At 45.2% G+C, this 26,649-nt stretch overlaps 2 protein-coding genes across 2 annotated transcripts; one reads left to right on the plus strand and one right to left on the minus strand.

The window, feature by feature from the left end:
- Positions 1-5,950: 5,950 nt before the first annotated feature.
- Positions 5,951-17,205, plus strand: wdr41 (WD repeat domain 41). The gene is given in 15 exon segments (XM_024142160.2): positions 5,951-6,127; positions 6,277-6,351; positions 6,608-6,723; positions 7,795-7,843; positions 8,051-8,179; positions 8,273-8,335; positions 12,878-12,907; positions 12,910-12,991; positions 13,252-13,314; positions 13,418-13,522; positions 14,854-15,038; positions 15,197-15,318; positions 15,521-15,606; positions 16,433-16,566; positions 16,674-17,205. Coding segments are annotated over 14 exon segments (1,353 nt in total). The 5' UTR covers positions 5,951-6,127; positions 6,277-6,303; the 3' UTR covers positions 16,815-17,205.
- A 3,084-nt stretch (positions 17,206-20,289) lies between these two features.
- Positions 20,290-26,328, minus strand: LOC112075120 (high affinity cAMP-specific and IBMX-insensitive 3',5'-cyclic phosphodiesterase 8B-like). The gene is made up of 6 exons (XM_024142154.1): positions 26,314-26,328; positions 25,717-25,934; positions 25,253-25,391; positions 24,507-24,674; positions 22,473-22,602; positions 20,290-21,675 (listed from the first exon to the last, which is right to left on the minus strand). Exons 1-6 carry the CDS (start codon positions 26,326-26,328, stop codon positions 21,566-21,568), a joined length of 780 nt encoding a protein of 259 aa, XP_023997922.1. The 3' UTR covers positions 20,290-21,565.
- Positions 26,329-26,649: the final 321 nt, after the last annotated feature.

The following is a 26,649-nucleotide window of genomic DNA, read 5'->3' on the forward strand; positions in this document are numbered from 1 at the left end:
CAGCTCTGAATGTTGTGTGTATCAGTTTGAATATTGTGTGTATCAGTGTGAATGTAAAACATGGCCCTGCAGTGGATAGCATCTGTCTTATGGGCTCCTGACAAATTCTAATATTTTGTGTGTATTTTTTACGCTGATCGTAACTTCTTTTGTACATAATGTCTCTCCATTAATTCCTATGACCGCAAACAACTTCTGGACATCAGAACAGTGATTACTAACCTCGATTTGGACGGAAATGTCTACTTCAACGAGTCGGCAGCTCTGGACGTTACTCCGAACAAGGCCCTAAATCCTCGAAATAGGAAGCGGTGGCGAAAGACAGGCAGGGGAGGGGAGGCACCCTGACGAGACTATGTCGGTGAACAAATACAGTAGAACACCATTTCCCTCTGTTCTATTGCCGAATGTGTAATCAATGAAGAACAAACTGGATGAGCTCCGTTCGAGACTATCCTATCAACGGGACATGAAAAACTGTAATATCCTATTTTTCTCAGTCGTGGCTGCACGAGGACATGGATATACATCTCACTGTTTTTTCTATGTATCGTCTAGACCGGATGCCAGACTTAGGCAAGACAAAGGGAGGAGGGATGTGTGTCTTTGTTAACAACAGTTGGTGAGCGATCTCTAATACTAAGGAAGTCTCAAGTTTTTGCTCGCCTGAGTTAGAATACCTCATGATAAGCTGCAGATCGGCTGTCTCTGTTCTCTTTTCATGTCTCATCCCTCTATGTATTTATTAATTATCATCACTATTTTTGTTAAGAGAGATTTCATCTGTACTTTTCATAGCTGTTTACATACCACCACAAAGCAATGGTGCCACTAAGTCCGCACTCAACAAGTTGTATAGGGCTATAAGTTAACAAGAAAATGCACATTCAGAGGTGCTGTTTCTTGGCCGGTGATTTTAATGCAGTGAAACTGAAATCCGTTTAGCTGATTTTGTCACCTCTGCAACAAAACTCTACATCACCTTACTCCACACACAGAAACACATACAAGGCCCTCCCCCACCCTCCCATTGGCAAATCAGATGATAACTCCATCCTCCTGCTTCCTGCTTACAAGCAAATGCTCACACAGTAAGTACCAGTAACGCACTCAATACGGAAGTGGTCCAAGGAAGTGGATGTTTCACCAGCACAGATTGGAATATGTTCCTGGATTCATCCAATAACATTGAGAAGTTTACCACATCAGTCACCAGCTTCATCAATAGCTTTGACGGCGTCGTCCCCACAGTGACCGTACGTACATAGCCCAACCAGAAGCCATGGATTACAGGCAACATCTGCACTGAATTTGAGGCTAGAGCTGCCACTTTCAAGAAGCGGGATACTAATCCGGACGCTTAAATGAAATCCCGCTACGACCTAATCCGGGTAAGCCATCAAACAGGCAAAGAGCATCAATACAGGACTAAGATCGAATTCTACTACGCCGGCTCTGATTCTCAACAGATGTGGCAGGGCTTGCAAACTATCACAGATTACAACGAGAAACTCAGCTGCGAGCTGCACAGCGATGTGAGTCTACCAGATTAGCTAAATGCCTTCTATGCTCGCTTCGAGGCAAGCAACACTGAACCATGCATGAGTGCAACGGCTGTTCCTGACAACTGTATGATCTCACTCTCTGTAGCCGATGTAAATAATACCTTTAAACAGGTTAAAATTTACGAGGCCGCGGGGCCAGATGGAATAACAGGATGCATACTCAGAGCATGCGCTGAGGAAGGCCCAACATTTTTTTTTTTAACTCCAGCCTCCCAAGCGATAGACTGTTCTCTCGGCTACAGCACGGCAAGTGGTACCATTGCGGTACTAATTCTGGAACGAAAAGAACCCTGAACAGCTTCTACTGCCAAGCCATAAGACTACAAAACAATGCTGCTAAAAAGCTAATAAAATGGCTACCTGGACAACCTGCATTGACCCTTTCGTGAACTAACTCTCATGCACTGACTCTATGCACACATGTAGTGTGTATCATTATAGTTTGAATGTAGTGTATATCAGTGTGAATGTAGTGTATATTAGTGTGAATGTAGTGTGTATCAGTTGTGAATGTAGTGTGTATCAGTGTGAATGTAGTGTGTATCAGTGTGAATGTAGTGTGTATCAGTATAGTGTGAATGTTGTCAGTGGAGATGTAGTGTGTATGGGCATGGAGGATGCAGTGGTATGAGTGGGTAAAGCAGGACACAGTGAGGAGGTAATGCGGAGGGACAGTGAGGTGTGTTGGTCAGGAATGAGCCTCTCTCCACTACAAGGCTTTTACAGTCACAGCACAGCTAGCACCGGGTAAAGGTGGGAGTGGCTCTTATCGAATGCTGTAGCCAGCTCTCGGTTAAATCACACCTTAAATCCTTTTCCATCATCATAACCATTTGTTTTCCTATCAGGGAGGATGGGATGGGAGGGGAGCAGAACAGGAGGGAAGGAGGAAGAGGAGGTACACTTTGCCTATGATCTCGGTGCTCTCTCTCTCTCTCTCTCTCTCTCTCTCTCTCTCTCTCTCTCTCTCTCGTTAGTGGTAGTGGTAGTGTTTGGTGGTCCTCATTCGTTTCATTATTTCCTCATGCTGCTGATTCCTTCCATTGTTCATGTTGACATATTATGTGTGGACACTGTGTCCTTCTCCCTCAATTCTCCTCTTCCTATTCCTTTATTTTCCTCTCAGCTTTCCTGACCCCTCCTCTTTCCCCCTACAGTATGTCTCCCAACTTCCTTCTCTCTCCTCTTTCTCCTTCATATTTTCCTCTTCCTTGCTCTCCTCTTCTCTCACCCCTACCCAAACCTCTGTACATCTAACCCACTCAGCTCTGATAGTCGACAAATAGTTGCACATTCAAGCCTTATTCACCTCTCCTCCCTCCTCCACTCCCTTCAAAGCCACTCCCTCACACTGCCACCAATCCTTCCCTTCCCTCTCTCTCTCTCTCTCTCTCTCTCTCTCTCTCTCTCTCTCTCTCTCTCTCTCGTCTCTCTCTCTCGCTCTTCGTCTCTGCTCTCTGCGTCTCGCTCTCTCTCTGCTCTCTCTCTCTTCTTGTCTCCTCCTCCCTTCTCCAGCTGCCTTGAGCTTTTCTATATACACATGGAAAGCACCTCGCAGCCCTGAGCGCAGCGGATCGACACTAAATCAGAAATCAGTGCCAGCCCCGATCTGAGGCACCATGAGAGTCACAGACCATCCGCCGCGGCATCTCAATCTGGAGAAACAGAGCAGGACACAGACAACAACTAGAGCAAACAGACACCCGACAGAAGAAGGTAGAGAGGGAGGTAGTTGGGTAGAGAGGGTGATAGAGAGTGTAGAGAGGGGGTAGACGGGTGAGAAGGGGAGTAGAATGGTAGATGGGGAGTAGAAGGAGGAAGGGAGGTAAGAGTGAGAAGGGTAGTGGGGGAGTAAGAATGGAGAGGGGGGAGGTGGAAGGGTAGAGGGGTGGTGAAGGGTAGAGGGGAGGTAGAAGGGTAGAGGGGGAGGGTAGAGACGGGGAGGTGGAAGGGGTAGAGGAGGAGGTAGAAAAGACAGAGGGGGACGTGTAGAAGGGAGAGGGGGGAGTAGAATGGTAGAGGAAGACAGGTAGAGGGGGGAGGGTAGAGAGGGGAGAGGGGGATGTGAGCGAAGTAGGAGGTAAGGGAGAGGGTGGGAGAAGATGGAAGGTAGAAAGTGTAGATGTGGAGGTATAGAAGGTAAGGGGGAGGTAGTGGGGGAAGGTAGAAGGGTGGGGTAGAAGGTAGAGGGGGAGTAGAGGGGAAGGTAGACGGGTAGAGGGGGAGGTAGAGGCAAGGTAGAAGGGTAGAAGTGGAGGTAGAATGGTAGAGGAAGACAGGTAGAGGGGGAGGTAGAAAGGGGGAGAGGGGATGTAGAAGCGAAGAGAGGGAGGTAGAGAGGGGGAGAGGGGGGAAGGAAGATGGGGAAGTAGAAGTGTAAGATGTGGAGGAGAAGGGTAAGAGGGGCCGAGGTAGTGGGGAAGGTAAGAAGGGTGGAAGGTAGAAGGTAGAGGAAGAGGTAGACAGGGAGGGGGAGGTAGAAGGGTAGAGGGGTGAGGTAGAAGGGTAGAGGGGGAGGTAGAGGGGAAGGTGAAGGATGTAGAGGTGGAGGTTAGAATGGTAAGAGGAAGAGTAACGACAGGGAGAGGGGGGTAGAAGGGTAAGAGGGGGAGTAGAGGGGAAGGTAGAAGGGTAGAGAGGGAGGTAGAGGGGGAAGGTAGAAGGTAGAGGTGGAGGAGATGGTTAGAGGAAGAGGTAGAAGGGAGAGGGGGAGGTGAAGACAGGGTAGAGGGAGGTAGACAGGTAAAGAAGTGGAGGGTAGAAGGGTAGAGGAAGACAGGGAGAGGGGGGAGGTAGAAGGGTAGAGGGGGAGGGTGAGGGGAAGGTAAAGGGTAGAGGGGACGGTAAAGGGTAGAAGTGGAGGTAGAAGGTAGAGGTAAGACAGGGATGAGGGGCAGGTAGAGGGAGAGAGGAGGGGATGTAGAACGATAGAGAGGGGGTAGAAAGGGAGAGGGGGAGGTAGATGCGGGAAGAGTAGAAGGTAGAGGTGGAGGTAGAAGGGCTAAGAGGGGAGGCTAGAGGTGGAGGTACGAAGGGTAGAGGAAGAGGTAGACAGGAGAGGGAGGAGGTGTAGAGGGGGGGGTAGATGGGGAGAGGTAGATGGGGAAAGTAGAAGCGTAGAGGTGGAGGTAGAAGGGGTAGTAGGGGAGGTAGAAATGGGGAGAAGATAGAAGACGTAGGAAGGGAAGTAGAGGTGGAGAGGGGAGGTGAGAAGGGAGGTAGAAGTCATAGAGGTGGAAGTGTAGAAAGGGTAGAGAAGAAGTAGGACAGGAGAGGGGAGGGTAGAGGGAGGAAGGGGAGATGTAAGAAGCGGGGGGAGGGGAGTGCAGGCAAGACGGAAAGAGAGGGGGAGGTAGAGGGGGAGATGGGGAGGCAGACGGAGAGAGGGGGGTAGGAACGCGGATGGGAGAGTAGAAGGGAGAGGTAGACAGGGTGAGAGGGGAGGGTAGATAGGGAGAGGGGGAGGTAGATAGGGAGAGCAGGAGTATAGACACAGCTAGAGCACAGCAGAGCCAGCAGTCACAGAGGGAGAGATGAGGAAAGAGGGAGAGAGGGAAGGTAGAGAGCGTATAAAGAGGGAGATAGAGGGTAGAGGAGGAGAGGGCCAGGGGGAGATTTGGGCCAGTGGTTGTCATGCTATGGTAATCTACAAATACTACTGAGTCACATTAACACTATCACAGAGAAAATAATAAGAGTCTAACAGTGCAGTCTTTGACAGTGTTGTTTTTAGTTCAATGTCCAGAGAGGCACAATATTTTGAATGAGATGAATAAACACATTCTGTGTTTTCTATTTCAAGACAGATTTACCTGTCTAAACACTGCATGGGTAAATAGCAAGGCAAACATGTTGGTTCAGCCATAATTCCCCAAACGCTTTCAGTATCTGTTTCCACTGAAGGATGTGCTTCTCTCCAGAGCTTCGAGTTGTTGTACACTGCCATCTAGTTGTCACAGATGATTGTGTAATTACAAGGTAACAAACAGACTAGCTATATGGTGCATATACATGTTATAAAATGTTATTTCATTTTTAAAATTCCTCCCATATCGATTATTTTATAGCGTGGAAAGGGTCGAGAAAATAAGTGATGTATATCTCTGCACAAATTATTGTAAGAATTATGGCCAGTACAAGACCACATTTGCTTAGAGATACCGTAGAGAATGGTTGTCAACCAGGTAACTATAGCATTAACATCACACAAAACAGTTAGCCAGCTACTACCTCGTCAGACCCCTGAGGTAATAAGGATAAGGAACAGGCAGAACAATAATATCAGTTTGTCGACAGGTCTTTGCGAAGTTGCGTTTCCGTTTTTCACGTTTTCATTAATGTGTCCATTCTGCGCTTCCGTAGTTAGCTACTGTCACATGAATGTTTTGTTGCGAAAGCTCAGCTTGACAGTTTCATGTCAAATTTCACGGGTCTTGGTTTGCCAGCTGGATCTCAAGTGGCAGATTTCCCTACTAAATAACAACGAGATATCCCCGACAGCTATTTTAAAGGCGTCAAGACGACCGTGATCTGGGAACGTCTCACGCCAAATGATTGTTAAGGCAAGATATAATCACATTCTCTGCTTGCTAACCTGAATTAGCTTGTCAGAATTGTTTACATGCAGAGGTCAGCTGTTTGTCATCAACAACAGCAATTGCATATTGTGCCATGGTGCAACTTCTGACATCTGTCTTCTCCTTGTCATCAGAATCTCCTGCATAGCCATTAGCCAGTCATGCTGCGATGGATACTCGGTGGTCGGGAAGCACAGGGGTCTGTCGAGGTAATAGCTGGCTAACTGTTATGTGTGACGTTAATGCTATAGTTACCTGGTTGACAACCATTCTCTACGGTATCTCTAAGCAAATGTGGTCTTGTACTGGCCATAATTCTTACAATAATTTGTGCAGAGATATACATCATTTATTTTCTCGATCCTTTCCACGCTTTTCTCACCTTCTCTTATGTGATTGAATTCACTGAGTGGCTTTTCAACCTGCTGTCTCTCCTCGTCTCATTTTTATCCCTTATGTGTGCAGAAAAACCCTGTGCTATTCATTGGGGAGGAACAGCCCAAAAACTGGTTCACTGAACTGCAGGTGCTAAAAGGACATTTTGACATTGTTCGATTTCTGGTGCAGATTGATGACTTCAGGTAAGCACCTCTCCTCTCTCTCTCTCTCTCTCTCTCTGCCTCTCTGCCTCTGCTCTCTACCATCTGCTGGACTCTATCTCTCAGTGTGATTGACAGCAGATCCTCTCCAAAGCAAACGTACAGAGCGTGACAAGAGCTTAATCATCACCACTGCTGGACTGTGTGTGTGTGTGTGTGTGTGTGTGTGTGTGTGTGTGTGTATGATCTTCTCCTCAACAAATCTTTACTGGGTTGTGTGTATTTTATACTGTATGTGTGCGGTTACTCTATAGTTTACCCCTTTTCTTAATCCCCGCCTCCTACACACCTGCTACCCCACCTGCTCTTCCACCCCCCACTGACCACTGAATACATAGTTAACAGCCTTCACAGGTAATGCATTGCTTGGTGGAAGCATGCTGCGTGCTACTATGGTACAGTGGGTTTGCATAAGTGGTCTCATAAGTGCTTTCTAGCTGATCTGAGCGGTATGTGTGTGTGTGTGTGTGTGTGTGTGTGTGTGTGTGTGTGTGTGTGTGTGTGTGTGGAGTTGGGTGGGTCCGGCAGAGCTTCACGCCTCGTCTACCTCAGTAATGACCCCCTCCTCTGGGCCTCGTCCTCTCCAGACAGGCCAGCAGCCGAGGGCAGGGGCCGGAACATTCTCACCAGATTGCTTTTCAAGTCCCAAAATGTATCCTTTTCCAGCCCTCGTTTGCTGGAAAGACAGTTCCTTTTCTCTTCTTTCTTCTATCTCATCCTTTACTCTTTCTGATCCTCTCATCCTGTAGGTTGGTTGTAGATGGGTATGGGTCAGAGGTCAGGGGAAGGAGCTAAGCCTGAGGACAGGTGTTTTTAAGATCCCAGGGGAGTTAGTGGATATTGTGGACAGTAGCTTACTCTCTGTTTCACTGAAACACATCCTTCTGGTTCAGTCATTTGGAGTTGATACATGTTTTTTCTCATCATAACTGAAGAGTATTAGGTAATTATCACCATCATGCTTTGTTTTTAGCTGTGCTTTTAGGTGAATAGCAGGACTGTAAACAGGACCAGTGTTTTGTCATGTCATAAGTAGACATTGTTGTTTCCCAGGTTTGCGTCTGCAGGAGACGATGGTCTGGTGTTGGTGTGGAACGTTGAGGTGAGCCATTTGTCTGGGAGGGGAGATCGAGGGGGGATGTAGGAACATATAAACATCCAACGGCTTTGAGCAATAGCTGGGTAGACTATTTGAAACGATAAAGCAAGAATAAAGGGTAGTAGTGTTTTAGTAACACCAATAGGTGGCAGTGTTGTGAATATATTTTGAATAATATGAATTGTTGTGTGTTTGTGTGTGTGTTCTCAGACAGGAGAGAGGCTGCTGGAACTAAGGGGTCACTCCCAGCAGATAACGGCCATGACAGCCTACACACACACCAGTGGAGAGAACACACACACCTCCCTCATCACAGCTTCCTCGGACCGCACCCTCAGTGTATCTTTACACACACACACACACACACACACACACACACACACACACACACGTAAAACCCTGTTGTTGTGTTTCCTGAGTGTTGTGGTTCAGCTGTGGGACCCAGAGACAGGCAACAGGGTTCAGACCGTCTCAGACCTCCAGTCCTCTGTCAAGGTATGTTCATCTGCTTTTCATCTGTTGGCAACACCTCATTTTACCCAACTGTTTCCACTTTAAAGAATGCAACTCGTTACCATATGTTACCTAGTGCTGTGTGCTTTTTCAAGTTAAGTTTTTATTGTCATGTGCACAAGTACAGTGAAATGCCTTTCTTGCTTGCTCTTTCGCAACAATGCAGTAGTACATATTAGTAGTACTATAAAACAGTCAAGTAGAACTAAAACACACAAGAAATAGAAGTAAGAAGAACAAGAGAAGTAAGCAAGCTATATACAGGGTCAGTTCCAGGGTCAGTGCCAATAGCATATTTACAATGTGCAGGGATCCTGGATCGATAGCTGGGTAGACTATTTGAAACAAGGCATCAGGATATATGATAAACAGAGTAGCAGCAGTGTATATGATGATTGCATATGAGTGTGTGTGTGTATGAGCAAATGAAGTGTGTGAGTGTGAGTGTGTTGGAGCGTGTAGAATGTACATAGAGAAAGTGCAAAAAAAATTGAAAGGTCAATGTAGATAGTCCGTGTAGCCATTTTGTTAGCTGTTTAGCACTCTTATGGCTTGGGGATAGAAGCTATATTTGTTACTGAGTCCCAATGAAAGTCATTTGAATTTTTTTATTTTACCTTTATTTAACTAGGCAAGTCAGTTAAGAACAAATTCTTATTTTCAATGACGGCTTAGGAACAGTGGGTTAACTGCCTTGTTCAGGGGCAGAACGACAGATGTTTACCTTGTCAGCTCGGGGATTTGATCTTGCAACCTTTCGGTTACAAGTCCAACGCTCTAACCACTAGGCTACCTGCTGCCCCACGTAATGTCTTATGTAATTACCTTTAACATGTAGTGTCTAAAATATCTTGTAATTTCAGTCATTTCAAAAGAAAGTGATGAACGTTTTGTTGCTCAAATATTTTTTTATTGAACACATACAAGAAACAAAATAAGATATACAGAACAAGTAACAGAAAGCAGAGGGCAGATGCCACCCCCCATAATTTGGTAGAGGGAACTTCCTTCCTTTTCCAAAACAACAAGATATTTTTTTGTTGCCGAAATGAGACTAAGAGATTAGTTGTTTTTGGGGCTTGGTTAATCTGTTTAGGGTTTCTGACACTCCCAGGATGATCAGAAGCGGGTCTGGGTCAATTAAAGTCTCCAGAACCTCAGAGAGGATCCTAAAAATTCCACAACAATAACCATGCAAGTTAGAGCATAGGGCACAGCAGTGGAATAGTGTACCCTCCGCAGCATGACATTTATCACACAGGGGAGGTATCAGGAAATATTCTATGCAGTTTAGTTTTGGAATAGGGTAACCTATGCAAGATCTTGAATTGTGTAAGACAATGTCTGGAGGTAATGGAGCAGGTGTGGATATACTCCCAGCTATCTTCCCAGTCTGCTCCAGAAATGTCAGGACCTAGCTCTTCCTCCCATTTTGCCTTAATGGCATCTGTAGAAGGTGTGCTAACAGATTGAAAAGTGTCATATAGACGAGATATCAGTTTGTCTGAGGTGGGACACATTTTCATGGATCCGTCCAACATGGAAGGTTTAGCATTTCCAAATGTAGGAAGATGTTTTCTAACAAAGTCTCTAATCTGTAGGGATCTGAAAAAGTTACTTCTGGGAAGATTATAGGTTTCCCTCAGCAAATCAAAGGAGGCAAAGGTCCCTTCTATATAAAAATCCTCTATGGTATCGATCCGTAGTTCTCCCCATCGCTCAAAGGTGTTATCAAGGTTAGAGGGGACAAAGGACGCATTCTTCGCAGTAGGGAGCAGAAATATTGGTACAAGGTCAAAATGGAACTTAGTTTGCTTCAGATACGGACTGTGCTATGTATAATAGGATTGTTACCATAATGTGACATCTCCAAATTGACGGGACAAAATCACAGCGTCAATAGAAAAAGGGCGGCTATCCTCACGCTCCATACTAAGCCAGCTGCGTCATCCAGACAAAACATAAGAGCACAGAGGTTAGCTGACCAATAGTAAAATATAACATTTGGGGGAGACAGTCCTTCCATCTTGGACTTCCAGAGGTGTTTTTACCACTCCTGTGTGTTTTATAATCCCAGATGAATGGATTGATAATTGAGTCCAGTTGTTTATGAAAGGATTTAGGTATGAATACCGGGATGTTCTGGAATAGGTAAAGCAGTTGCGGGAGGAAGACCATTTTAATGGCATTAATTCTTCCGAGCAGGGAAATTAAATTGGAAGAGTTCTCCAAAATTGTACGTTTGCAGTTGTCAAAAAAATTATATATTTTTTTGTACCCTTAAGTGTGTACATTGCTGTATTTATATGTGGGATATTATTTTTCAACAAGAGAAGTTCATGAAGTGTGCGTCTTTAAATGTTCATTTGGGAGGGGGTTCAAGTATTAATTGAAATATTTGCAATTTCTTTTTTATTTTATTTCACCTTTATTTAACCAGGTAGGCTAGTTGAGAACAAGTTCTCATTTACAACTGCGACCTGGCCAAGATAAAGCAAAGCAGTGCAACAAAAACAACAACACAGAGTTAGACATTGGATAACAAACGTACAGTCAATAACACAAATAGAAAAACAAAGTCTAAATACAGTGTGTGCAAATGGCGTGAGGAGGTAGGCAATAAATAGGCCATAGTAACGACGTAATTACAATTTAGAAAATTAACATGGAGTGATAGATGTGGCAGATGATAATGTGCAAGTAGAAATACTGGTGTGGCAAAAGAGCAAAAAGTAATAAAAACAATATGGGGATGAGGTATGTAGATTGGATGGGCTATTTAGTAAAAGGTGACTGGGGGTGGGGTTATATGCAACAATGGTAGAATGGGTAATTAGTCTCCATAGGTGGATAATGACACCCTTCTCCAAGTGATTCTATTGTTTAGGTGGAGATATAGCAGGGGGCAAAAAAGTATTTAGTCAGCCACCAATTGTGCAACGTTCTCCCACATAAAAAGATGAGAGAGGCCTGTAAAAAAAAATCCAGAAAATCAACATTGTAGGATTTTTTAATGAATTTATTTGCAAATTATGGTGGAAAATAAGTATTTGGTCACCTACAAACAAGCAAGATTTCTTGGCTTCTCACAGACCTGTAACTTCTTCTTTAGAGGCTCCTCTGTCCTCCACTCGTTACCTGTATTAATGGCACCTGTTTGAACTTGTTATCAGTATAAAAGACACCTGTCCACAACCTCAAACAGTCACACTCTAAACTCCACTATGGCCAAGACCAAAGAGAGCTGTCAAAGGACACCAGAAACAAAATTGTAGACCTGCACCAGGCTGGAAGACTGAATCTGCAATAGGTAAGCAGCTTGGTTTGAAGAAATCAACTGTGGGAGCAATTATTAGGAAATGGAGAACATACAAGACCACTGATAATCTCCCTCGATCTGGGGCTCCCCGCAAGATCTCACCCCATGGGGTCAAAATGGATCACAAGAACGGTGAGCAAAAATCCCAGAACCACAGGGGGGGGACCTAGTGAATGACCTGCAGAGAGCTGGGACCAAAGTAACAAAGCCTACCATCAGTAACACACTACGCCGCCAGGGACTCAGATCCTGCAGTGCCAGACGTGTCCCCCTGCTTAAGCCAGTACATGTCCAGGCCCGTCTGAAGTTTGCTAGAGAGCATTTGGATGATCCAGAAGAAGATTGGGAGAATGTCATATGGTCAGATGAAACCAAAATAGAACTTTTTGGAAAAGCTCAACTCGTTGTGTTGGAGGACAAAGAATGCTGAGTTGCATCCAAAGAACACCATACCTACTGTGAAGCATGGGGGTGGAAACATCATGCTTTGGGGCTGTTTTTCTGCAAAGGGACCAGGACGACTGATCCGTGTAAAGGAAAGAATGAATGGGGCCATGTATCGTGAGATTTGAGTGAAAACCTCCTTCCATCAGCAAGGGCATTGAAGATGAAACGTGGCTGGGTCTTTCAGCATGACAATGATCCCAAACACACCGCCCGGGGCAACGAAGGAGTGGCTTCATAAGAAGCATTTCAAGGTCCTGGAGTGGCCTAGCCAGTCTCCAGATCTCAACCCCATAGAAAATCTTTGGAGGGAGTTGAAAGTCCGTGTCGCCCCAGCAACAACCCCAAAACATCACTGCTCTAGAGGAGATCTGCATGGAGGAATGGGCCAAAATACCAGCAACAGTGTGTGAAACCTTGTGAAGACTTACAGAAAACGTTTGACCTCTGTCATTGCAACAAAGGGTATATACAAAGTATTGAGATAAACTTTTTGTATTGACCAAATACTTATTTTCCACCATAATTTGCAAATAAATTCATAAAAATCCTACAATGTGATTTTCTGGATTTTTTCCCCCTCATTTTGTCTGTCATAGTTGAAGTGTAACTATGATGAAAATTACAGGCCTCTCTCATCTTTTTAAGTGGGAGAACTTGCACAATTGGTGACTGACTAAATACTTTTTTGCCCCACTGTAAGCGTGTGTGGGTGTGGGTGGGTGGTATGTGTGTACTCTTATCGTTTCTATCTCTGCTAGTGTCTGCTGGTGTTGGAGCGGTTGTGTGTTGTGGGGTGTCGGGAGGAAATGAGTTGTGTGTGTGGAACAGAGACTTCCAGCTTCAGTGTCAGAGCCAGCACCACGACGACACAGGTAATAACACAGAGATCATATTAGGATACATTCATTCATAATGCACTATTCACACATTACCCTCATGGTACACACAGAGAAACCAGGATTACGGTTCAGTTGCCACAAAAGGGAAAACATTTTTAAAGGAAGGGAGTACTGTCTGATCTTGTCCATTTAGCCCCACCTTTTCACTCCATTTGATAAAAGGCTTACTGTCGCTTACTGTCGATTACTGTCGATTACTGTCGATTCAATGTTAGTCTTGTGTTGTGTTCAAGGAATCAGTGCCACGGTGGAGTTGCCTAAGAACTGTATAGCAGCAGCTATGGACAAAGAGATAGGTGAGTAGTACTAGTAACATGGTTGTAGTCCTGTATTCTTTATGAACCTTTGCGTTGTATCTGTTTTGAACTAAGGTAAACACCTCTCCCTCCCTCTGTGTAGTGATTTTCAGGCTGACCATGTCCACAGGGTCCCAGTTGTCTGTGGCAGAGGTCAGACGTCTATCTGACCACCAGGACAGCATCCACGCTCTCATCAACATCAATGGTCAGCCTTTATCTCTTCATCATCTCACATTTACATTTGACATGTTAGTCATTCAGCAGATGCTCTTATCCAGAGCCCCTTATATATAATGTTTACATACCCTACATTACTCATCTCATATGTATATACTGTACTCTATATCATCTACTGCATCTTGCCATCTTTATGTAATACATGTATCACTAGCCACTTTAAACAATGCCACTTTATATAATGTTTACATACCCTACATTACTCATCTCATATGTATATACTGTACTCGATACCATCTACTGCATTTGCCTATGCGTTCTGTACCATCACTCATTCATATATCCTTATGTACATATTCTTTATCCCTTTACACTTGTGTGTATAAGGTAGTTGTTGTGGAATTGTTAGGTTAGATTACTCGTTGGTTATTACTGCATTGTCGGAACTAGAAGCACAAGCATTTCGCTACACTCGCATTAACATCTGCTAACCATGTGTATGTGACAAATAAAATTTGATTTGATTAGTGCAATCATCTTAAGATAGCAAGGTGAGACAACCAAGTATCACTGTCGTAGTAAGTACATTTTCCTCAATAAAGAGGTTATATGCATATGACCTAGCAGGTCTGATAGAGAGAGCACTTTGCTGATGTCAAATACACTGAGTGTATTTGACATCAGTAAGGACACCTTCCTAATATTGAGTTGCACCCCTCTCCCTCCCTCTTGCCTTCAGAAAAACCTCAATTCATCAGGGTATGGACTCTACAAAGTGTCAAAAGTGTTCCACAGGGATGCTGGCCCATTTTGACTCCAATGCTTCCCACAGTTGTGTCAAGTTGGCTGGATGTCCTTTGGGTGGAGGACCATTCTTGATACACACATGAAACTGTTGAGCATGACAAATACAGCAGCGCTGCAGTTCTTGATACACTCAAAGCGGTGTTCTTGGCACCTACCACCATACCCTGTTCAAAGGCACTTAAATATTTTGTCTTGGTCATTCACCCTCTGAATGACACACATACACAATCCATGTCTCAAGGCTTAGAAATCCTTCTTTAACCTGTCTCCTCCCCTTCATCTACACTGATTGAAGAGACATCAATAAGGGATCATAGCTTTTTCCTGGATTCACCTGGTCAGTCTTCAGTATGTCTTGGAAAGAGCAGGTGTCCTTAATGCTTTGTACAGTGTATATTTCAGGTTGACATGGTTTAACTTAAACTGAAGCTAAACCTTGACCGGGCAGTCTGGGATTTGAATTTCTGAGGTTCTAATTCACAAATTCTAACTCTATGGTATCTTCCTCCTTCCCCTCTTCCTCCTACTCCTCCTCTACCTCTTCTTTTTCAGATGGCCTATTTGCCAGTGGGTCCCATGTTGGCGAGCTGATCCTGTGGGACGCTGTTGATTGGACGATTATGGCCTATGAGCACATCCTGTGGGAGGAGTCTCAGACCGACACCCAGGCTGAGATCCGATTGGCCGCTCCGAAACCCAGTGAGATGTCCATCCAACAGCTGACATCCGATGGAGAGGTGAGTACCCAAAGTGTTTTGACATGGTGAGCTTATTTTAGCTTGAAAGTCAGTGTTGTTAATCAAGTCAAGTCAACTGGTATTTAAAGTGCATTATCACAAGGTCTCAATACACTACAAATGAATGATCTAATCTTTTATCATCTCTTTCTCCCTAGCTGATGGTGGCTGCAGTGGGCAGTGGTCTGTATGTGTACAGCGTCATCACTAAGAGTGTTGTGGCCTACAGGAAGACAGCCCACGACTCCAACATACTACACACCATGCTGCTGCCTGATGGGTAATCAAATCACACCTGCTCTTATTAAGAGACCCACTGTTTGCTGTTCCCAAGCTCTTTATCTCAGCCACAACAATGTTATCAAACATAATGGTCTTTATCAGGTTTCACACGTCACCTGTGTCGTTCTCTCTTCTGTAAGGTACATGTGTGTCACACTGCAGTGTTTTTATAGATTTCTTATAGTGTGTGTGTGTTGCAGGGGGCTGATGTCGTGCTCCGAGGATGGCAGTGTGAGGATTTGGGAGATGCAGGACCTCCTGTTACCTGCAGAACCAGCCTCTGCAGGTGAGTCGTACACACACACACACACACACACACACACACACACACACACACACACACACACACACACACACACACACACACACACACACACACACACACACACACACACACACACACACACAGAGAGAGACGCAGAGCAGTCAGTGTAGTGGTGGGATCAGAGGAGGGCTTGGCTAGACAGACTATGGCAGTGATGTCACTAGCCTAGGCTAGCGTCTATACTAATCCTACACAGCTGCCTTTGGCTTTGAAGTGGATTGGAGCGCTCCTCTGAGTCTGTGTAGCTGTGGTCCTTTCTCTCTTTCCCTTTCTCTGTCTCTTTATTTTTTCTCTCTCTCTTTCTTGTTCTGTTCATCCATCACTTCACCACAGCTCAGAGCTCAGAGTCTGTCAGTGTGATGCCTCCTTCTTGAAGCACTGTCATCAGTCAGCGAACACACACACTCAGCCAAATCACATTTCCTGAGTTGGTTTTTCTTTTTGCACTTCCACTATAATTTATAAGGAAGGGAAAATATACATTTTGGTCTTTTGGGATTTTTATTGCCTTTTTATTGTCCATATTAAGATAAATGTTTTCATGTGAAAAAATGTGACAAGCCCCTAGGGGCAGGCGGTCTACAGTCACGTCTTATTGGATGGTTGTGGAATGTTTCTCATCCCAGAGCTGTGCCCACTGCTTGACGTCTCGTGGTGATGACGTCGTGGCTGATAGAGTCCATGTGCCAAACCTGTCTGGTTGCCGAGTCCATCTGAAAAGTCACAGCATCAGCTTTCTATTAAAATCTCTCTCTGTCTCTCTCTTCTCTCTGTCTCCATCCTCCAGGGTTCTTTGGGATGTGGACTTTCGGCAGGTCCAATAAGCAGGCGGGGCCTCCGGTGAAGAAGGTTCTTGAACTCCCCAGTCTCAGAACATTGGAACTGACGGGCGACCTGATTGGACACTCAGGGGCCGTGCAGGTATGATGTCACGTAATAATCAACGGACAACATTTAGACAAATATCCTATTTATACATGTTACCATTTCTGTGTATTTGTGTGTTTTTGCTTGTGTGTCCTCTCCAGATGTTTGTGAGTTTTGGGGAGAAGGGTCTGGTAACATGTTCTACAGACCACCTGCTGATTGCATGGAAGAACAGAGAGAGAGAGTCTCACCTCCGCAGTCTCGCCCTCTTCAGAAAACTGGAGGACAACGGGGGGCTCTGACCCCCCCCACCTGTCAGTCATTAACACAATTATTTCTGATTTTACAGACACTTTCTACTGGAAGTCAAGGTTTTAAAGTATTTGTTTCTAGGTGTTGTTATTTCACTGTCTCTGAGGTTCATGGATGTGTCTATATATATATGTACAATGTGATGGATATTTCTTTAACATGTTTGTTGGTTCAGTGATTTTACAACGTGTGAAATTCTGTGTGTTTCAAGTCTTCAATTTTAATCTGATGTTCTTATATATGCCTGTCTTCAAGTTGGTCACACATTTATTTGCCAAATGTCTGTATGGTTATTTGAACTATTTTTACCCCACAGTTGCTTGTTTTTTAAAGCCTAAAAATAATGTCACAAATTAAAGATACAACTGGTCACAAACACCATATTGCAGGATATGTATATTTTTAAAATGTTTATTGTTTCTCACTAATACATTTAAAAAGTATTGACAAAGATAACCAAAATCAGACGTCCTCTGACAGAGACCAGAAAAGACTGAAATCATATCCACTCAACTCTGGAGGATCCAACCAGAACAGCTTTATAAACAACTAAAGCCTCAAACCATAAAATCCTTCCAAAATACATAAAACATTACCATTATATACTTTACAGTTGCCTTTTCACGGCCAATAATGACAAAACAATGAATAATTACTTAAAAAAATAGAGCTTGTATACATTAACGCTTGTGGAGTTTCTATTGGTTGTTCTGAAGGAAAGGGATTGGCACGTTCTCTGTATCCATTGATGCCAGTCTCTGACCAATGACAGAGCCTGGTTAACATGACATCACAGGAGATGTCAGCCATGCTCTCACCTCAGCAGAAACGGTTTGTTTTGGGGGGAAAAGAGAGGAAAGGAGGTGAAGCATGAGGGTGACATCAGATTTGACCACATCTCACTGGACAACTGAAACAAAAGTCAATAAAAACATTGTTCTATTAAAAATAGATGAAGCTCAATGGAGAACAGTCCATGGGACACTACATAGTGGGTTGTTGAAGTCAGCAGTAGCTAGGTAGTATCCAGTGTCGTATATCAGTGAAACTATCAAAGCCTTGACAGAGTGAGCAATGGGAAGAGGTTTTAAGGCATTTGTCTTACCATGTTCTGAAACTAGCATACAGTCATTGTCAAACAGACTGTTCTCTCCATAATACCTGTAGTATTCACCTGTCGAGGGTCAGTCTCAAATGACACCATGTTCCCCACAAAGCACACTTCATTTGTCACTATATGGGGAATAGGGTGCCATTTAGGACATTAATATACTGTGATACTCTGACCAACAAGAGAACGAGGAGTTGAGGAATGTGAGACATGAGCCAGCTTAAAATTCTAAAGTAAAATAGGCCTACTCTGGCTTAGTCTAGTGGCTTTGTTCAGCTGCTCACTAACCCAAACAAACCGTTACATGAAACCAAACAAACCATTTGAAGCTAAATTAACCACATGAAGCCAAACAAACCATTCGAAGCCAAACAAACCATTTAAAGCTAAACAAACCATTTGAAGCCAAACAAACCATTTGAAGCTGAAGGAACACTGTTTTAGAGGAGAGGAGCAAAGTAAGGCACCTTGAAGAAGATCACTGTTCCTTCGGTTAACTACGTACCCCAGTTTAGTTTCTCTTGGTTGAATTTACACACATGCACGCATGCGCAAGCACTTTGAACTCAGAACTTACCACCCATTCATAACACATCTGACCATAGCTGCAGGAAGATGTTTGGGGGGGGGTGTCATATAATATTTTTTGGGGGCACGCGCTACAGACGGCTATATATCGGTCTGATAATAGAGGACTAGTAAATGCCCAGTGCACTACTTCTGTAATAAAAAAAAAATCAAATATCAGATTTTTCAGGGGAGACACCAGCACCCTCAGAACCCCTACTTCCAGCAGGCTATGCCTTTGACTGCCTGTCTTGTATGTCTACTGTGTAGCTGCACAAGGAAATTATTGGGGGGAAAAAATAAAATAAATAAAATAAAGGACATTATTGGAACTGCATTTCCCACTGCCAACCAATGGAGGGAGACAGCTACACAGTAATGTGTTTTAGATGACGGGAAGGGGATGATAATGTCATTTTCAATCTTGTTTTAATAGCAGAGTCGGAGTTGAAAACCAAACAGAACCAAGCAGCAGTACAGGGTACTGGGAGCTGGCCTGATGGTCTCTTTTCCTAGAGAGGATCCAAAGACAGGGTCAATCTAGAATGACCCCATATTCCCCATAGAATGCACTACCATTCTGTACTGCACTTTATAGGTAATAGGTGCATTTAAGACGCAACTGTGTAAGCCCCAAAAGCTAAGTGTGCCAGTGTCTCTCACCACATACATCTCTGCCCCAAAAGTAGTGCACTACATAGGGAATAGTTTGAGCCAGGGCCATCCAAGTCTTTCATGCTGTGTCTCTCCCATGGTGGTTTCATCAGGCTGCTGTGAGGTGGCTCTCTGCTCAGACCACACTGCCATGCTACATCATAACGGACCAGCAACACGCTATGGGGACACAGGAGGGACAAAAAGCAGTTGGAAAATAAAATGTACTCCTACGTACAACTGCACTGCACACCAGAGAATAACTGGAATGTTAGAAATCAATGGGTTGGTTGTGCTTGGAATATTAACTTGCTTAGCCACTGCTCTCATGTTGCGATACTATAATTCGTTTCCTTCATATTTGGAGATTACAATTATCTACAGTATGTGTCCACATCAATGTGCCTAGTTAAATAAAGGTTAAATAAAATAAATAAATAAAACATGTGCCTTTGATATTTAAATGGATGCACTGGAACTTTATGACCTTTTTTAAGTAATGAATTATGATTAGCTTCAATGCAAGCTGTCATAAATATTACACTTAGCCTCCTGTAGGTCAGATAATTCACACAACTTATTTGGTTTATAAGTGAAGATCAACAGTACTTAATATAGTGCTATTTTCTCCCACTTGTCGCTAATAGTGTTGTAATTCTGTTCTAATAGTGTTTCCACTAAGCCCCAGTGTTGACAGGATAGTTATCTTTTAAGAGCCATGTGGAGCAGAGTTCCAGAGGGGGCTGAGTGAGCGCTGGTTCTAGCCCCAGAGGGGAGCCTGATGGTGAGCTAGCTGCATGTGAGGCATGGCTCTCTGCACAGAGCTCTGGTTCTCCCCCATAGAGAGAGATATTACAGCAGTCAGTTCAGCTGGGCTCTACAAACCTCCTAGGTATGGAGCGAACACAGACCTCTTACTGCACTGGGGCTGCTGCCAAACACGCACGCACGCACGCACGCACGCACGCACGCACGCACGCACGCACGCACGCACGCACGCACGCATGCGCGACGCCACACACACACACACAACACACACACCACACACCACACACACACACCACACACACACACACACACACACACACAACACACACACACACACACACACACACACACACACCCCCCACACACACCCACACACACACACACACACACACACACACACTGTATGATTCTGCCTGACAGGGCTTATCAGAGCTCAATATTACTTAATACTTTCAGCTGGCGAGAGAACAAGTTAAGCGGAGTTACAATTTACAGTTGTCTGTTTGGTTGGAAGAGTGAGTACAGTGTACATGTGCTGGAGTGGACTGATTTCTCTCTACATGCTTTAGTTCTGTAATCATTCCGTGATCTCTCCTCTTTTAGCTGTAGAAGTTACAGTATAATGAAGCTTTGGTACCCATCTCAGCAGTACTACATACTACAGTAGAGAGACAGAAAGGTACAGTATGAGAAGAAACAGCAGACTCTTTTCTGAGAGAAGAGAGCAGAAAAACAGACAGGAAAAATAAAAGATTTTGAGAGTGACTTTGAGCTGCTAAAGTGCAGTTGGTTGGTTTGTAGCATGTTGGTCCTCACCCCTCAGGCTGGGACTGATTGGTTGGTGTCACCCCTCAGGATGGGACTGATTGGTTGGTGTCACCCCTCAGGCTTGGACTGATTGGTTGGTCCTCACCTCTCAGGCTGGGACTGATTAGTTGGTCCTCACCTCTCAGGCTGGGACTGATTGGTTGGTCCTCACCCCTCAGGCTGGGACTGATTGGTTGGTCCTCACCCCTCAGGCTGGGACTGATTGGTTGGTCCTCATCCCTCAGGCTGGGACCGATTGGTTGGTCCTCATCCCTCAGGCTGGGACCGATTGGTTGGTCCTCACCCCTCAGGCTGGGACTGATTGGTTGGTCCTTACCCAAAGGCCGGGACAGATGGTAAGGAGGACTGTAGAGTCCAATTAGGGGCCCAACATCTAAAATGTTACCCTATTCCCCATGTAGTGCACTATGTTTGACCAGAGCCCCCCATGCTAAATTTGGCAAGGGGCATCATAATGATTCTCTGTATGAAATCTGTTTTTGTAGTTTGAGGCAACATCAGATAACCAAAGATGGGAAATGTGTTTGGGTTGGGGCTCTGGTCAGAAGTAGTCCACTACATAGGGGATAGGGTGTCATTATGTCAGTCAGTATGACAGTCCCCTAGTTTCTTCTCAGGGCTCCAAGCTACAGACTGAGGTTTGCAGGCTCTAAGGTCTGCAGACTGTAGTACAGTCCAATGTGTGTGGAGCTGGGTAGAATCACAGTGGGAGGGGCTTAATTCCAGTGCTGGGCTACATTCGCTGTCTCCCCCTGCCCTGAGAGAGGGAGGGATGGATGGAGGGATGAAGGGAGAGAGGGAGGGATGGAGGTGTCACGGAGGAGAAGGCGGACGCAGGCTCTTGCACTTCATGTCGTCCAGACCCTTCCAGTACTTGTAGTTCTCTGACAGATGCTCCATGAGGCCAGGTAGACTGGCGAAGGCTGGGGGACAGAGGAGAGTGTGAGGTTAACACACATCTGCATGCACACAAACACATGAGCCAGCGGTAGTTTCCACACAAGGAAATGACAGCTAGGGCAATTAGGTCTCAAGCAGTTTGTGTTTGTGTGGGTGTTGTTTACTTCCTAGTTTCCAACTCATTGGTTGCCCCTCTGTCTGAGCCTGACCTGACAACCACCCGACAACAACCCAGCCTTGACCCTGGCGAATTAAAACCTGCTGTGTGAGTGTGTTTGTGCGTTATGCTTGTGTGTGTGTGCATCTTTGTGCTTCTGTGTGCACTTTTGCATCTGAATGTGTGTGCTTTTGTGTGTGTGTACAGTAGGTTCTGCTTCAGTGCATCTCGACTTAACCCCTCCGGCCCCCCGGATACCCACCCCTGCCCCTCCACCCTTTCCCAGTGGCCTCTGGGAATTTTCCGTGACATCACCAGCTTTGTTCACTGTAAACACATGTATTCTCTTCTCTGGGGGGGTAACCCCCAGCAACACCCCAGAGATCAGGGTTAATTTCATGGGAACGGGGAGATGGGAGTTATTATATCCTATCCTCCCTCCCTCCTCTTCACCCCTTCGTTTGGCTCCCCTCCCCTTCTCCCTCCCTCTCTATTTCCTTTGGGCTACTGTGCTCTACTGTGACGGGAAAAGGGAGGCTCTACCTCCTTTACAGGGATGGAGGAAGTAGAAGAGAGGAGGAAAGGCCTGGGATCCGTGTTCCCTCCACCTCCCAGTGGATCCCCTGTGCCCTTCTAACCTCGGCACCGTGTGTGTGTTCTTACCATCCCAGGCGTCAAACATGTCTGTGATGAAGTAATCTATGAAGGAGATCTGAGACTTGGGGATACTGCAGGTGTTCCTGTCAAATACAGGCATGACCACCGGTAGAGCCTCTCTCTTCTCCTCATCAGTCTGAAACACACATAGATTCACACAGGTTAAACCACAACACACACACACACACACACACCACACACACACACCACACACACACAACACACACACACACACACACACACACACACACACACACACACACACACACACACACACACACCACACACACACACACACCACACCACACACACACACACACACACACACAGGCTAACACACACAGGTTAACACACACCACACACACACACATAGATTCTAGATTCACACACAGGCCCCCCCACACACACACACACTATAGTATTTACAGTATGTAATACTCACAACACACCATGCATTTCCTGGATGCCAAAAGATAGTGCCACAAGGTCAGACAAGAGGAAGAAAGACAAAAGAGAGAGAGAGAGAGAGAGAGAGAGAGAGAGAGAGAGAGAGAGAGAGAGAGAGAGAGAGAGCAGATTTATAGGTGTACACGGATACACTACATGACCAAAAGGTTGTGGACACCTGTTCGTCAAACTATTCATTACAAAATCATGGGAATTAATATGGAGTTGGTCCCCTCTTTGCTTCTATAACAGCCTCCACTCTTCTGGGAAGGCTTTCCACTAGATGTTGGAACATTGCTGCGGGGACTTTCATTCAGCTACAAGAACATCAGTGAGATCGGGCACTGATGTTGGGCAATTAGGCCTGGCTTGCAGTCTGCGTTCCAATTCATCCCAAAGGTGTTCAATGGGGTTGAGGTCAGGGCTCTGTGCAGGGCAATCAAGTTCTTCTACACTTATCTCGACAAATCATTTCTGTATGGACCTTGCTATGTGCACAGGGGCATTGTCATGCTGAAACAGGAAAGGGCCTTCCCCAAACTGTTGCCACAAAGTTGGAAGCACAGAATCGTTTAGAATGTCATTGTATGCTGTAGCGTTAAGATTTCCCTTCACTGGAACTAAGGGGCCTAGCCCAAACCATGAAAAACAACCCCAGACCATTATTCCTCCTCCAACAAACTTTACAGTTGGCCATATGCATTCAGGCAGGCAGCGTTCTCCTGGCATCCGCCAAACCCAGATTCATCCGTCAGACTGCCAGATGGTGAATCTTGATTCATCACTCCAGAGAACGTGTTTCTACTGCTCCAGAGTCCAATGATGGCGAGCTTTACACCACTCCAGCCAGCGTATGGCATTGCGCATAGTGATCTTAGGCTTGTGTGCAGCTGCTTGGCCATGGAAACCCATTTCATGAAGCTCCCAACGAACAGTTATTTTGCTTACAATGTTTCCAGAGAGAGTTTGGAACTCGGTAGTGAGTGTTGCAACCGAGGGCAGACAATTTTTATGAGCTATACACTTCAGTTCTCGGCGGTCCCGTTCTGTGAGCTTGTGTGGCCTACCACTTTGCGGCTGAGCCGTTGTTGCTCCAAGACGTTTCCAATTCACAATAACAGCACTTACAGTTGACCGGGGCAGCTCTAGCAGGGCAGAAATTTGACGAACTGACTTGTTGGAAAGGTAGCATCCTATGACGGTGCCATGTTGAAAGTCACTGAGCTCTTCAGTAAGGCCATTCTTCTGCAAATGTTTGTCTACGGAGATTGCATGGCTGTGTGCTCGATTTTATACACCTTTCAGCCGAATCCACTAATGTGAAGGGGTGTCTACATACTTTTGCACATATAATGTAGCTGAGTAGGCAGTTGTTAAGGTCAGGATTGCCAGCTGCAAACTCCTATAGCACCAGAACAGTCTGAGCTGCAATGACACACTCCCCTTTCCTCATTCTAACCCCTCGCTGTCCCCTTCCCCCTCTCCATTCCTTTACCTTCTGCCCTGTTACCCTTTAATCCCACATTTAACATATAGCCATCCACTCCTCCAGCAGCCCTCTCTTCCTCCTTCCATCCCTGTCAGCCCGCTCACCTGGGAAAAGTACTCCTCAGAGATGCGTCCGGCCCATTCTATGCAGAGCTCCAGAGGTCTACAGGGGTTGGCCACATCAGCACACTTTATCATCATCCTCTTGATCAGCAGCCGGTTCTCTGGGCTGTTCCTGATACTGGCTGGGCCCTCGCTGTCACTGCCTTCACTCTGTTACAGAGAAACACACACACACAAGGTCAAAGACACACACACACACACGTTTCGATGCACACACAATCAGTCAGAAACACACACACACACACACACACACACACACACACACACACACACACACACACACACACACACCACACACACACACACACACACACACACACACACACACACAACACACACACACACACACACACACACACACACACACACACACACACACACACAGCGGCCAGACAGGCTGCTGCCCACGAGGCCAATGATTGCAAATCTCAGATAGGGGCTTCAAACTGGAGTCACATGCTCTGAATAGAGTATTTTCCACTAGAACTCTCCATTGTTGAATGTCAAAATATTTAGCCTTTTATTCCTATTTTCTCATTAATGCTCATTGAATATACTGTATTTAAGAACTAAAACTGTTTCTATCTCTTCTGTTCCCACTCAATTGGCTAATGTTAACAACCATCTTTATTATGTAATAATAAACTACACATGCACATGGACGCTAGCACACACACACAAACACACACACACATATACATATACACAGACAAGGTGCTGTGTCTTACATTTGAACTGGACTCCTCGATGGCAGCCATTGGTTTGTTGATGCTGTTGGCAAACTTGTTGACGTGTTCAAAATGACGGGTCATCTCTGTAGCCAGCACCATGTCTATGATTGCCTGCCTCAACGTCCTGAACTGAGTCCTAATATAAACACACAGAGAGGAACTTACAGGACCAGGATAGTCAACTGTCCTCACTGTTTTCCAAGAAGTTCTAGGTCCATAAAAACCTAGAAGTTAATCACGTCACATGATATGTTCCAGGGTAATAACCCAACATGATCCATATCTGTCGCCAGTAGTTATGTGGTCTCTCTGATGGCTTAGAGGAAGGCATGTTAATTCATTATTTTAACAAGCACACCAGATCGGTCTGTGCACAAACAGACCTGGGACCAGGCTAGCAAGCACTCAAAGCTCCAGGTGGAAACCATTATTTTCTCTCCTAGACTCTCTCCTGACTGTACCTGTCGATGTTTTTGAAGATGTTGCTCTTGATATCCCTGACGGTGAGTTGGAATGCGAGGGCGGCATGGTGACTCTCCAACACTGCAGTGTCGTTATACAGGATGGCCAGCTCACTTCCTGCATTACACAGGAAGCTGTTGGTCCTCCCTGGGTGGTCCACATCATGGACCGTCGCCGCGATCAGTGCAGCCACCTCGTCCAGCTGGTCCAGACTGCCCTGAGAACACGACACAACCAGGAAGTAGTGTTAGTAAACTAAAACTCCCATGAGCCCCGGGGGACATATAGCAATCAGGAAGTGACATCAGTGTCAAACTTCCACAGAAGCACAGATAATAGAAAAAATGTAGTAGGGAGCTCAGTTTTTCCTACCACTTTTACAATCTACGGTTTCTCTTAATAGAAAATCATATGCACCTATGAATCAGTGATGGGACTGAGACAGCAAAATACTTTTGGGAGTTAGACTTTTAGACCAGTTTTTTGTTGTTGAAATTGTGCATAAAATATAAATACTGCCTAGTCTCTCTCTGTCACGACTTCCGCTGAAGTCGGCTCCTCTCCTTGTTCGGGCGGCGTTCGGCGGTCAACGTCACCGGCTTTCTAGCCATCGCCAGTCCATTTTCTCATTGTTCCATTTGTTTTGTCTTGTTCCCTGCACATTTGGTTTGCATTCCCTAATCACACTGCATGTATTTATTCCTCTGTTCCCCCCCCATGTCTTTGTGTGAAATTGTTTTGTTACGTGTTTAGTGTGATGCGCCAGACTGGTTTTTCCACCGGGTATCGTATTTTGACCCGTTGTATGTATTTGTCATAGTGTTTTCGCGCTTATTGACTTTTACCTGTGGCTGGAGGATTTTGGACGCAGTTGCGTCTGTCTTTTGTGCTGTTGCCAAATAAAAGTGCGCCTGATCACAACTCACTGCTCT

This window comes from Salvelinus sp. IW2-2015, unplaced genomic scaffold, assembly GCF_002910315.2.
Source record: "Salvelinus sp. IW2-2015 unplaced genomic scaffold, ASM291031v2 Un_scaffold2992, whole genome shotgun sequence".
NCBI lineage: Eukaryota > Metazoa > Chordata > Actinopteri > Salmoniformes > Salmonidae > Salvelinus > Salvelinus sp. IW2-2015.

Excerpts from the sequence above, each read along its gene's own strand:
- LOC112075120 (XM_024142154.1), bottom strand. Across the intron at positions 25,392-25,716 it reads ATCTTCAAAAACATCGACAG|GACTCAGTTCAGGACGTTGA; the intron begins GTACAGTCAGGA and ends TGTTTATATTAG. Across the intron at positions 22,603-24,506 it reads CTGAGGAGTACTTTTCCCAG|ACTGATGAGGAGAAGAGAGA; the intron begins GTGAGCGGGCTG and ends TGTGTGTTTCAG.